The 12,420-nt window shown below is 30.0% G+C and overlaps 1 protein-coding gene across 1 annotated transcript in view; it reads right to left on the reverse strand.

The window, feature by feature from the left end:
* LOC114124505 (uncharacterized) overlaps nt 1-12,420 on the reverse strand; it is a 58,754-nt gene that overhangs the window by 1,004 nt on the left and 45,330 nt on the right. The window contains exons 6-10 of the mRNA XM_027987764.2: nt 6,815-6,963; nt 3,362-3,546; nt 2,599-2,863; nt 2,340-2,521; nt 1,978-2,186 (exon numbers count right to left, since the gene is read on the reverse strand). Coding sequence (XP_027843565.2) covers nt 1,978-2,186; nt 2,340-2,521; nt 2,599-2,863; nt 3,362-3,546; nt 6,815-6,963 — 990 coding nt within the window. The remainder of the gene's footprint in view (nt 1-1,977; nt 2,187-2,339; nt 2,522-2,598; nt 2,864-3,361; nt 3,547-6,814; nt 6,964-12,420) is intronic.

The raw sequence follows: 12,420 nt of genomic DNA on the forward strand, positions 1-12,420 counted from the left end.
AGTAATTCCGTATTTGTAAGTAATATCATAAGAGCTAATTCTTTATGGATTTATTAACTTAACCTAAATTCGTTTTACGCATTACCAATTCTATATTTCACATTTAGGGGTTAGTACATACTACGTAGTATACATAAATAATAAATTAGGAGATTTAAGTATTTGACAACACCAAAAAAAAAAAAAGAAAAAAAATGTATTGATTAGAATGTATTAAAATACATTTACAAAAGTTCTGTATCAGTATCACTCACTCATTATTGGATGGTTGTACTATTACAAAATTATAGTTGAAAATTGTTTTGCTTGAACTAGAATCACTTTTATATAATATGAAATATTCATATCAAAATATGAAATGACTAAATTTTAGTTTCATGAATAGAGAAATAGAATATAACTTCACAACTGTGATTTAGTGTTAATTTTTTTCGATGATTCAATTCGTTGAATAATGTATGTGATTTTTTTTTTAAATAAGTAGGTGAGTTATGATACTTATAAAGGTCTATACCCACTGCTCCGGGCCGAGTCCGTACCGAAATCTGTCCAGGTGCAAGAAAATAATTATGTATTGAGTTTTAAATATGACCATTCTCACTTATCCAGGACGGATCCGAGCAGGGCGTTCGTGCCAGATCTAGGCCGGAAAAATATCGTTGAAGACAATTCTCTTACCGGGTTAATAAAAATAATTTTATATGGAATGCTATGAAATACATTAATGGTTACCATGATTATAAATATGCAAAAAAAAAATAAATGATAAAGTTACACAAACAAAAAAAAGTATATTATGTAGTTGCTGCATGTGATACATATATATTATAAAATTATTATATATTATTATTATAAATAATGTAGATACCTATGCATTGAACTGATTTCTTATAAATATAAATACATATTATATTATTCGTAAGTTAAAATTTTAATTTCTAAGTAGAAAACTTCATATAGGAAAACTATTAGGTATATCAAATGTTATAGGTAATCGTTTAAGAATTAACATTCACCCAAATAAACAACTAATCTCATAATTTCCAAGTAAATTTACCCGTTTATTATAAAAAAATTAATTTAACATCTTGTAGAAAATAACAGGTAATTAAATTATTTTTTATGTTCCTAACTATATCACTACTATTATTTTTGATAATATACTTTATATGCATTTTAATGTACTAAATATTCATTAGTAAACAAAAACATTATTTTACTATCAATTCATTAATTTTTAATTGTTGATTTTTATAAAATATAAAGGAATATAATAATTTTTCTCGGAATCTCCCCTCAAATAGATACGCCACAGATTAAATCTTATAAAATATTTAAATGATACGATATAGTCTTTAAATCTATCAAGTTTGATAAAAAAAGTGCTTTATCTTTTATGAATATGAGCACTGCAAAGTAAGGTTTTTGAAACTCTGTACGACATGGTGTCTTCTCCAATCGATAATATTGTTGTATATTACGTTTTCGATGTGCTATAGTCGTCGACGCCCACACCGGACCGGCAGGTGAATATTACCATTATCATTCGTACATGGCGTATACGTCTATTATACTGTGAATTAGGATATTGTGGCCGGCAAACACCGGTGATAATAATAATTGCCATTATAACGGAGTGAGTGAGAGGATCGTGTGTATTCTCAATAAAACCCGTTCTACGTAATTACAACAGTCAAATTCAAGATGTCATTACCTAATATTACAGAATAAAAGTTCGTTGTTGAAATTGGTTGTCGGGTTGGGTTGATGATTACTATGGTAAATCTCTCCTACCAACGATAGCTCATAAGCTCCTAACCTATTAGGTGTCATTAACCGGCGTCCGGCAGCACATTTTGGCGTGCATTTTATCAATTATATTTATATATTTAATATTATCGCCGTGATCATTTTGAATAGTTTTTTTTATTTATTTATTTTTTTAAATTGGACTTATTCAGTTAAAAAATAAATTACCTGAGCCCAATGACAGACGGACACCTCCCAAAAACTCATTGCTGCCTAGCCGGTCATGGTCCCAAACGGTCAATTCCAGACTCCGCTCAGCCAATTCGTCTGGAGAAACGTCTCGGTACGTGAGCGTTTGGTTCCAATTTGGGTTGCACGTCTTTCGGGCTACGTTGGTCTTCTGCTTAGAACTGCGACCCTTATCTGGTAATAAATAACTGGAAAGGGGGGTAAAAATAAATAAGTACAAATGACATTGATAAAAAAATTAACACTAACATTAAGGGTGTATTTTTTTGTGTAGTTTAATAATATATCGTATATTTTCGACGGCGACATTTCAAAAATTGAAATATCAGTCGATTACTCACCTTTTACAAAACGGATCGGATGAGCCGTTAGATTTTATCGCTTGAAGGTTCTTTGCATCTTTTACTAGCAGAAGGAATGTGCCTTTGGTGCGTTTTTTTGAGTTCGGGTCGGGTGGTACACACTTCAGGCCGACAATAATTTCACCTTTGTTACTGACACACATATCATCTAAAGGTTCTATCTGTAACACACAAAATCACAGTTGTTATAGACACCGGTGTTTATATTGATCACATATTTTAATAAAATAATTCTCACTCGTTCCTGAAGCGGGTAGAGCTTAGGTGATGGATCATCAAATATTTTGTTCTCTAAAGGAAGTTGGACTTCACCCAAGAAGTTGTTTCGTCCAAACATGTCTGAGTGCCATACGCTCAACCATAACGTTCTGCTGTTAAGTTCTTCCAATGGCAGACTATACTTGAGCACCTCGTCAAATATGGGGTTCATCGTGTGTTTTTTTACTCGAGTCTTTCTTTTTCCAGCTTTAGACTTATCAGGCAATAGATACACTTTGACATAGCTAAACAAGAAAAAACGATGCATATAACGGTTATTGATTGTATTTTGAGGCATAATATTTTTTTAAATTAAACTTAACGAAAATTAAACTAAAATTTAAAAAAAATATTTTATTTTTAGTATAGTGATTTTAGTCATAATGGGTTTGAATTCCTATCATAAAATATGAAACGATCGACTGAAAAAATCTAAATTGATTACAGTACAAGCATACTTGTAATGTTCAATAACGATTTATTTTGATAGTATTCGTTGACAGACTCAAATACATATTAGGATTCAGGCTTTTGGAGTATTTACTTAAGGTAATAATTCAGACAATTTCAAAGTTACGATTCATGACAATAATGTGACTAGTTCACGAGGCGCGAGTTATTGTATTAAAAACACCCTTAAAATAAAAATAACGATTTTTTATTGAAACCGTAAAAACGCTGTTTATTAAATACCATATAGATTACAGAAAACACTTTATAACATGATCATTGAGATGACTTACGGATCAGATCTGTTTCTTTTGGGATCAGCCGCTGCTAAATCACGACAATGTTTGATGTTGATCTCGAACTGTGCCGCTTTGTAATTGTACTGAAGACCAAACTCCACCTCGCCTCTGATAGGTACCGTGCCGTACCTGCCTTCTCCAGCTCCAGAGTATACGGATGCCATGGAATCGCTTCTAGCCTGGGAATTAATCAAAACGAACATTGAAACAAAATGGCCACTCAATTATATTGTATAATGTTGTTATAATGCATTGTAAATGGTGTAAAAAACATTGAAGCATAGATTTGTTTTTTAAAACCGCAGCACTAAGTATGACCGATTCTTCGAACACATACGAAACAAATCGGCTTATTCTCGGGAGACTTGAACAAAAAATGTAATTCACTAGTACCAAAATTGGATATCTCCTTCGAAAAGAAAATTACGACGTTATTATAAAATCGTTCGTGGTTTGACGATAACGTGCGAAAACCAATAATATAGGTCTGATAAATTATAATCGTCACAATGGCAGACACCAATTATAAGTAACAATAACTTCAATTACACATACACACACACCCGAACACACTCCGTTTGAGATCCTAATCTACCTTATTTTCGTTAATCTTTGTCGTACACTTAAAACATGTGATTAATTATTAATTAAAAATATCATCGTTATGAATAGATTTTTTATTTGTGAAGCGTTTGGTGCACAAGTAGTAATGTTATATTATTACAATATTTTGACCAAGGGAATATATTATACTTATTTACACTATTTATAATTCATCAATCGTTATGTACGACATTTTTCTGTCATATTTTAGGGCGTGCAAAGTGTGTTCACTGTACAAACGCTATATTATTTTCAAGATTTTAAAATATTTTCATCCTAGTTAAAAATGAAAATATACCGTACCTATATATACCTAGAGCAGCTTGGATATGAATATATTACGATAAAAATAAATTAGGAAATATTCAGTAATACGTGGAAACACTCGAGCTCACAATAATACTTTACCTATAGGTATTCGTTTTTTTAAGTATAATAGCGTAATGACTATATTAACGCGCACTGGAATAAGCAAACTTGTTAATACGCGCCACTCTCGTTAACGGGGTTTAAACGTGTGCGAGTTAATAACATCATAATATATATATATATATATATATAGGTATATAGGCAAAATGTTTATTATTATTATTTATTAGACGGTATCGCTAAGTTTACGGAGAGAATTAAAGAACCGCGATAAAGAAAGATGGGACAGCGGTGGTGGCGGTAGTAATAGTGAAATAAACGATGGCGCAGTTATACGATTAAATTAAATATACGACCGTAGATTTCGGGTAGCGGCCGCAGCACGAGAAAAGTTGTATTATTTTTCATATACATTAAACGTATATAATATAACAACCTCATGGAAGCGAGGAAAATAATAATTTAATAATTTGAAACATTTTGCTGGGAAAATCACTCGAAGTAGTATGCGGTGTGAGTTCCTTAGTTATGTAGCAATCATTTCACAATCGTATAATAATGAAATGTACAAAAGTTTACGTTTAGAGTGTATGAGTGCACACCTGTATAAAAATACATTATATCTATGAACACAAAAAATTAATCCGTGCACCAAACGACAAAATACGAGATGGGAAACCTTGAAAGTTGTGTTGATTTTATTTCATGAGGAGAAAAAATAATAAAAGCTTTCGACTACACTCGAATTGCGTTGAATGCGTACATTAACATAAAAAAAAAATTAATCGAGTTCTACCGCAGTAGACACGATAAATCCTGTGCAAAACAAGATAAACGGCGAAAACGTCGTAAACACGTAAAATCGTATACATGGCGAAGGAAAACCAAAAGTGAAGATAGCACACCACGGTGTTCTGTCGAACCAAATGATAATATGCATTGTTTAAAATTCACGTGCAGTTTGGTAAAAGTAATAAAAGAAATAAAAAGTAGCAAGCGCGTGTGAAGTGCGCGTATTACCCACTGAAAACATGTAATTTTACTCGGTGTAGGCAGGCAAGAACGCAGTTGGTTTGTATTTAATTTACAAGTGAGATAATTATAATTTATAAGTGTGATGTAAAAGTTTTGTTTTTAATGTAATAATTTTAAGTTTGCGTTTGAAAATATTTATAATTAAACTAATAATTATTGTAAAATTTGAAAAAAAAAATCGTACAACACAAGTGTTGTTATGTTTGTATGTTTACAATAAATAAATACTTAATGGATAAGTTGACTTTGATATTGGAACTAGTAACCACTACGTATATCTATTTCTCTACAGTTTTCTCGAAAACTGATTGTACTTTTATTTAATCCGTATTAAATTACCGAACTTTCTAAAATCTCTATAGTTAGGTATTTAAAAAATAAAGTACATCTTATAAAATAAACCAATGAATATCAATTTCCTAAATCCGTGATTTAGAATCTAAAGTGTTGCCATTACATTCTATTTGTTAAACGTATAGAGATTATAGAGGCTCATTCGCATTAAAAATAATTCACGGCATAACTCACCCCAACCACAAAAGTTTACGGACTTTTCTCATAAAACTGATGAGAAACAATTTCAAAACCGAAAGCTCCATCCAAATCCTACAGATTAAACGGGAAAACGCATTCATAATGATAAATAAAATCTCAAGTATTTTCGAATGCGATACATCTTATTCTGTTTAACATAATAAGTACAAGCTATAGTAAGAATCGTTGATGCAACCTAGTCACACCAATAACCTAAAACGTGTAGGTGATTGATCTACACCCTTTTATCTAACCTATACACTTGCATTATATCAATAATCATTCCAACAAATCTCATCTTTGCTAGAGAAAAATCCAAAATACTTCTCTTTCATGGTTAGTAATATGATATATTATCCAATCACTTCAATCATACAATTTACAAAATTGAAGAAAATACGTTTAAAAATTATTTTAATTAAAAAAGAAGTACTGTTGTACAATGTTTTTACCAAACCTCTCTTATGATAATTAACATATAATATAATATACCTATATATATATAAATAATATTGTATCATATATCATGTTAAATAATTTTTAATTGCATTTTTTAAACATTTAAAGATATTTTGTTTATCTTAAGGGGATTGGAAAGGTATATTGTTAAAGAGCTCATTATAAGTAATATTAGGTATTAATTTGTATTAGATAAGAAAATATACAAAAAATTTATCGAATACTTATTAAATACCTAATAATAATTTAAAAAAATACCGGTACTCAAATACTTTACAACTTTAGCTGTATATAAGTGTATTTCGATGGTGATTAGATGCGTCGGAGTTTTCAAAAATACATAAAGTTAGTAGTATTTAATGTATACGATTTTAATATGCATGTATATACGGTCTATGATTTATTTTCAGTGCTCCCAAACCGTTATTTTTCGAAAAAAATACTTACTACTCCTAGTGAAGAGTTACTCCTGTGCGATAATTTTTCCATCTCGTCTTCGGGTTTTGAACAAAACGATGAATTAGCCAAAGGTTCCGAACCACTGATACTACCACATGCTATTGTCGTCCTGCAGTCGTTTTCGTTAACCATAGAACCTGCATACAAAACAGAAACAGTTTTAATATTTTTCTTATGGCGTCTCCTTGGAAGTATTGTAGCGCAGAAGTTTTTTGTTCATCCCGTAAGCCGCTTAACGTTTAACACTTATACCCATCATTTAAAGTCGTTTTATGAGTTATCATCATACTACACTTTACCTCACCCGATTGTTTAACGATTATTCGTCGTTGGTACCAACATAACTATGGGTTTCGATTGTAATTTTTAAAAATGTTTGTCATACATTCTATATGCCACGTACAAATCCATTACGCAAACACCGCGAGCTATAAAACGACATTTCTGTTTCAATAATAAAGCACACTTTTTAATTTATTTACAGATTTTGAAGCGAATAATATAATTTACTTATTTCAATAACCGCGGACATAATAGAATTGATTCATAATACATCACCACAATAATTTTCTACGTTCAATGTTGTTATAAAACTGCGTCGGTTCTCGTCCATTATATTATGGTGATGTTGAGAAATAGTTTATAACGAAAAACGTAATGCATTTTCTATCGCAATAATTATATTTTATGTTTACATATACATAGATACCCCCTGCTATTAAAACGTTGCTATTTTTTTTTATAGTATGATTAAAATCGTTAAGATTGAAAAGTTACTAATGAGGTATATTTGTATAGAACAAACTAATTTGATATGATAATTAATAAAATTGTTTCAATATGATTACTGTGATTTGGTTATTAAACTGTTCTAACCACACATTATTACAGAGCTAAGAAATTAAAGAAAAGTATATAAGATAAACATAATATTATCGTGTATAAAATCAAAATTTATATTGCTAGCACTCTAGCGAAGAAATACACAATTAGCAAGATAAATATCAATGGTATATAACATTATTGTAGGAATGGTTTTTTTTCGATTACAAACTATAGGCAATAAATTATTCGAAAGTTATACTATTTTATAAAAAAGTTGCCAATTTTAATGATATATTGTTCTACATTTTTAACAAATCTAATAGTTAGTAAAATAACTTAAATCAAAATTCAAACCTAATAAGATTGCCTGATTTGTGATAAAATAAATAATCGCCCTGTATTATATGCACATGCGATTCTGTTGTATTGCGAAACACACAGACGATTATACCGTTGTGAATAATATATACACGTCAATATAATCATTAATATCGTGTGGTTAGTGGTTACAATAATCAACGGGTTGGAACTCAACGCGTTTCACCTCTTTTAATTAGTATTATGTGATGTCTACTAACTAATTAACTAATGCATCAATGAACATAGAACAGCATAACACACATAGCGTAGAATGTATGTGTGTGTCTGTATTGTATACGTTATATTCATTCATTGTTTTGTTTTTTAATTTTGTTCAGCAGCTGAACTTATACAACAAACAACGACCGAATTGTAGTACAGAACTCCAATTTGGTAATTTCTAAACGTACATCGCAGGTAGTTTCAGATATTAATTCCCCAGGAGTTTTGCTATTATTGTTTGCGTGATTGATTTTTTTCAAGACATCACCCTTAAAAAAATAGTTACATATTTTTTTTTACGTATTTTCAATTCCTCCGAAATTTATTTTACACGTAGATGAGTTTTAAATTGACAAAAGAAACTTAAAAAATTAATTCGTAAAAATGCTGGGTAATACGAATTTTTTGTTTCTCATCCACATAACAAATTACGGATAAAATATGTATTATATTTGTTACAGGTATTAACTATTAGGTATAGATAAATTATATACGGCGTTCTTCGACATTATAATCCATTATTATATTATATTATAAATTGTATAAGATTAAACAAATTAGGTAAGAATAAATAATAAAAAATGAATTGAATAATATTAAAATATCATATAACAAGTAACGATCACGGCCATTATACATAAATATGTCAAGTTATGCGTATATGTATTTATAAATACATAAACGAGAAAGTGCGAAAATAATAAAGACAGGGGCCGTGGACAGGATTATCACGTTTCTTTATACATGGCATTTTTTGAGTGTAGGGAAATACAGAGCAATCAAATAGTTAATGAAAGTTTTCAAACATTACAATATTTTACATGCGATGAGCATCATTTACTTTTAATGCCGCCTTTCTATGCATGTACAATTATAAACCTTGGAAATAAGCAACAATATGTGACAATAGTCGAAGCCAAGCGAATTATATCATAATAGTAAAATTTTAGTCGGTAGCTACATTATAATTGGACAACGATCAAGTGTACGATTTCTAAGAATAGTTGAAATAAAAAATAAATGATTTTCGCAGTGAATTATGTTTGAAATTATAACTATATTTATATATTATATAGGTACATAGGTTATAGGCTATTTATATTTTGTAAAGTCGAAAAAAATGATCTGAAATAGGACATTGAGCCGTTCAATGTGATAACAGTAACAATGAAATAAATACCGATATTTTACTCGAATTATGATTAATAATTGTAGGTATAGGTATATAATATATTTGATACTTTTATATTCATTGCAACTTAATTGCAGTTTACATCCGTGCAATGATTACAATGAGAAGGCGACGTGTATGTAGATATTACGCAAGTTAATAACTGCTATACGCCTAGTATTCGTTATTTAAATAATTGTCCAGGATTTTGAAATGGTGTTTTTATTTATTTAATGTTTGGGAATAGAAAGATATAACGTGTAAATCGGACGATATTATATCATAACGTATAATATTTCACTACCGCGTCGACCTTCGATTCGATATTGAACACTACCACGGTCCGCACATTTCGAACAATGCAGATTTGAACTTGGTTTTTTTTTATGTATAATCCGTAAAAAAAAAAATCCGTAGCAAATTGGGTTTTCATTATATTTTATCAAATAAGTAGTTTAAACAACGAGAAGTCAATAACGCCATACGTATATATTATGATTACGGGTTTTACTTCGAGGGCGGAATGGGTATTGTTAGACGTCCAGTGAAATTTCTGTTACATCGCACGATTTTCTCACACTGCACGCCGTCGATACACGAGTATTCGTACCTATATCATATTCGTGCAAATTCTACCAAAAAAACATATTTAAAAATACTGAAACAATGTGGCAGATTACTGTTTTTAATTCTTTTACCGCTCAGAAATTGAATATTATTATATTATTATTTAATATACTATATTATACATTAAATACGGCCACAATGTATAACACAATATATTAATTTGTTTAACAATTTTTAAGTTTTTTTTTTTTTTTTGGAAATTTTCACTTTTGTGTCGTGATAAATGAATTGCTTATTGGCGTCATTTTCGTCAGTGAAAAATTAGAAGTATTTATTTATTTTAACAGCAGGTCATAACATAATTTTTTTTTGAAACACTCTAGACATACGTCCGGATAAACTTCTTGGTATCCATCTATATATACGTACGCATCGTATTCGTCGTTTGCAAATGACTAACGCCGTGGATCAGGCGACACGGATTTATTACATTTGCCCCCATTGACTATATCCGCTCAGCCACCGCCGCCCTTGCGGCTTACAGTGCACACAGTCGTCTGTCGCACAAGTGCGAGAAAGTATTAATCCGGTATTTATGGTAGGCACGTACTTGAGTGCACACTGTAAGATGACAAGATCACATTGTCAGTAAATTCGTCATAAATCTATTGCCACGATAGATTTGCCGTATAGTGTATTTTCATAACAATTTATTATATAATAACTATATATATTATAATATTTATAGATATTTGAATAATGCATATAAAATAATATACAGGTGTTAAAAAAGTTTGGAAACGGTCATTAACCTAATTGGAACTAATAAACGATAAAATTATATAATTAATGAGGTTATTAAATATTTTACATAAAAAATAAACAGTGGTGTTATATGTTATTGCTCTATGTAGGTAATAAAATATGCGTATAGCAATTAAGAGTTTCTAAACTTTCTGAACACCTGGTATATGATTTGAAACCAATGAGAAATTTAAATTGAAATAATTCAATAAATTATTTTACTGCATTTGGAGACTTTTTCGTGTGAGGAAGAAAATGCCCGTCTTTCACTCAAGGTATACCAATATACTAACGTTTATATGTATCTATTATCTATAAAAGTGAAACAATATCACGAATATCCGTGACGTATAGCCATATAGAATTTGTAAGTATACACAGTCGTGGCGGAAATATGTGTGCAAAGTAAAAGTTGTTATTTGTGAGTTTGTGACGTTGAGTCGCGGGATATTTTCTAAACGATGATAATCACAATAATACGCATTTTGTACAGGGTGTATTTTTGAGATTGTTCTACTTCGATAATATTTACTAAAATAAGTATTAATGAAAACGGATTAACATATTATTTTAGTCTATATAGGAAACTACATACATAGTCAATATTGTTGATTTCTTAAAATAAAATAATTAAAATATTTGTTATATTTATATTTAATCGGGAACAGGAGTTAATGTAGTCAAGCGAGTAGAATACTATGAGGACTACTTATATGATGAGTGATGATTGGTGCAGAAACACTGCACTTACGTTATACAGAGTTTCTCTAGTATTGTATAATATAATTTGTGAGTATTGTTCCTATTTAAATCCTAAACGAATTGCAGTAGTACATTCTTGCCCATCATATAATATCACAATATTTTATTGTAGGTATACAGGTATACGTACGTCGTATACGGTTTACCGCGTTTTACTTTTAAATAATTCAGTCAGCCATAGCTATTTTCGAAATAACGGCTACGATGGGCCACCGTACAACCACAGCCGATTTTCTCTGACGAAAGCGAAATCGATAAAACAAAACAAAATCAAGTTCATATGTTCCGTTGGAATGTATACGAGGAAAACCTTTACAACCAATTGTTCAATAAGTTTGCGGCGTTATCTTCCGTCGCAGCAAAGTAAAAATTCATTATTGCACATGCAGTTTGTTCATATAGTAAAATTATATACCTACCTATGTTAAATTGGAGGGTTTAACCGCAGTTATCTTATTCTATAATACCCTAAATTCACTATTTCTAAATAATATTATATAATTGTAGCTAATATAATGCATTACTACTACATTAAATTGAATACGAACTGACGTAATAACTAATAGATATAAAAATTTATATTTTTAAATTGTTTAGTTATACATTTTATTGAGGTTAAAAGTTTCAGAGTTGTAAGGTTTTTCGTTCAACTTATTGGTCTCGTCAATCCTCTCAATACTTTCGATGTATAAAACAGTTATAATTTCGATGATTATTTTGTTTAATAACTAAAAAGTAATGTATTATTTTTCTACAGTTAATATATCGACATGTTTATAATTTAGTGACGATGCGAATATGCTTTGTGGAGAAATGAAATATGCTATTACGTCCATGTTTATAATTATTATTGGTAAATAGGTCAGTTATTGCAGTAATGCAT

This window comes from Aphis gossypii, chromosome 3 (assembly GCF_020184175.1).
Source record: "Aphis gossypii isolate Hap1 chromosome 3, ASM2018417v2, whole genome shotgun sequence".
Taxonomy (NCBI): domain Eukaryota; kingdom Metazoa; phylum Arthropoda; class Insecta; order Hemiptera; family Aphididae; genus Aphis; species Aphis gossypii.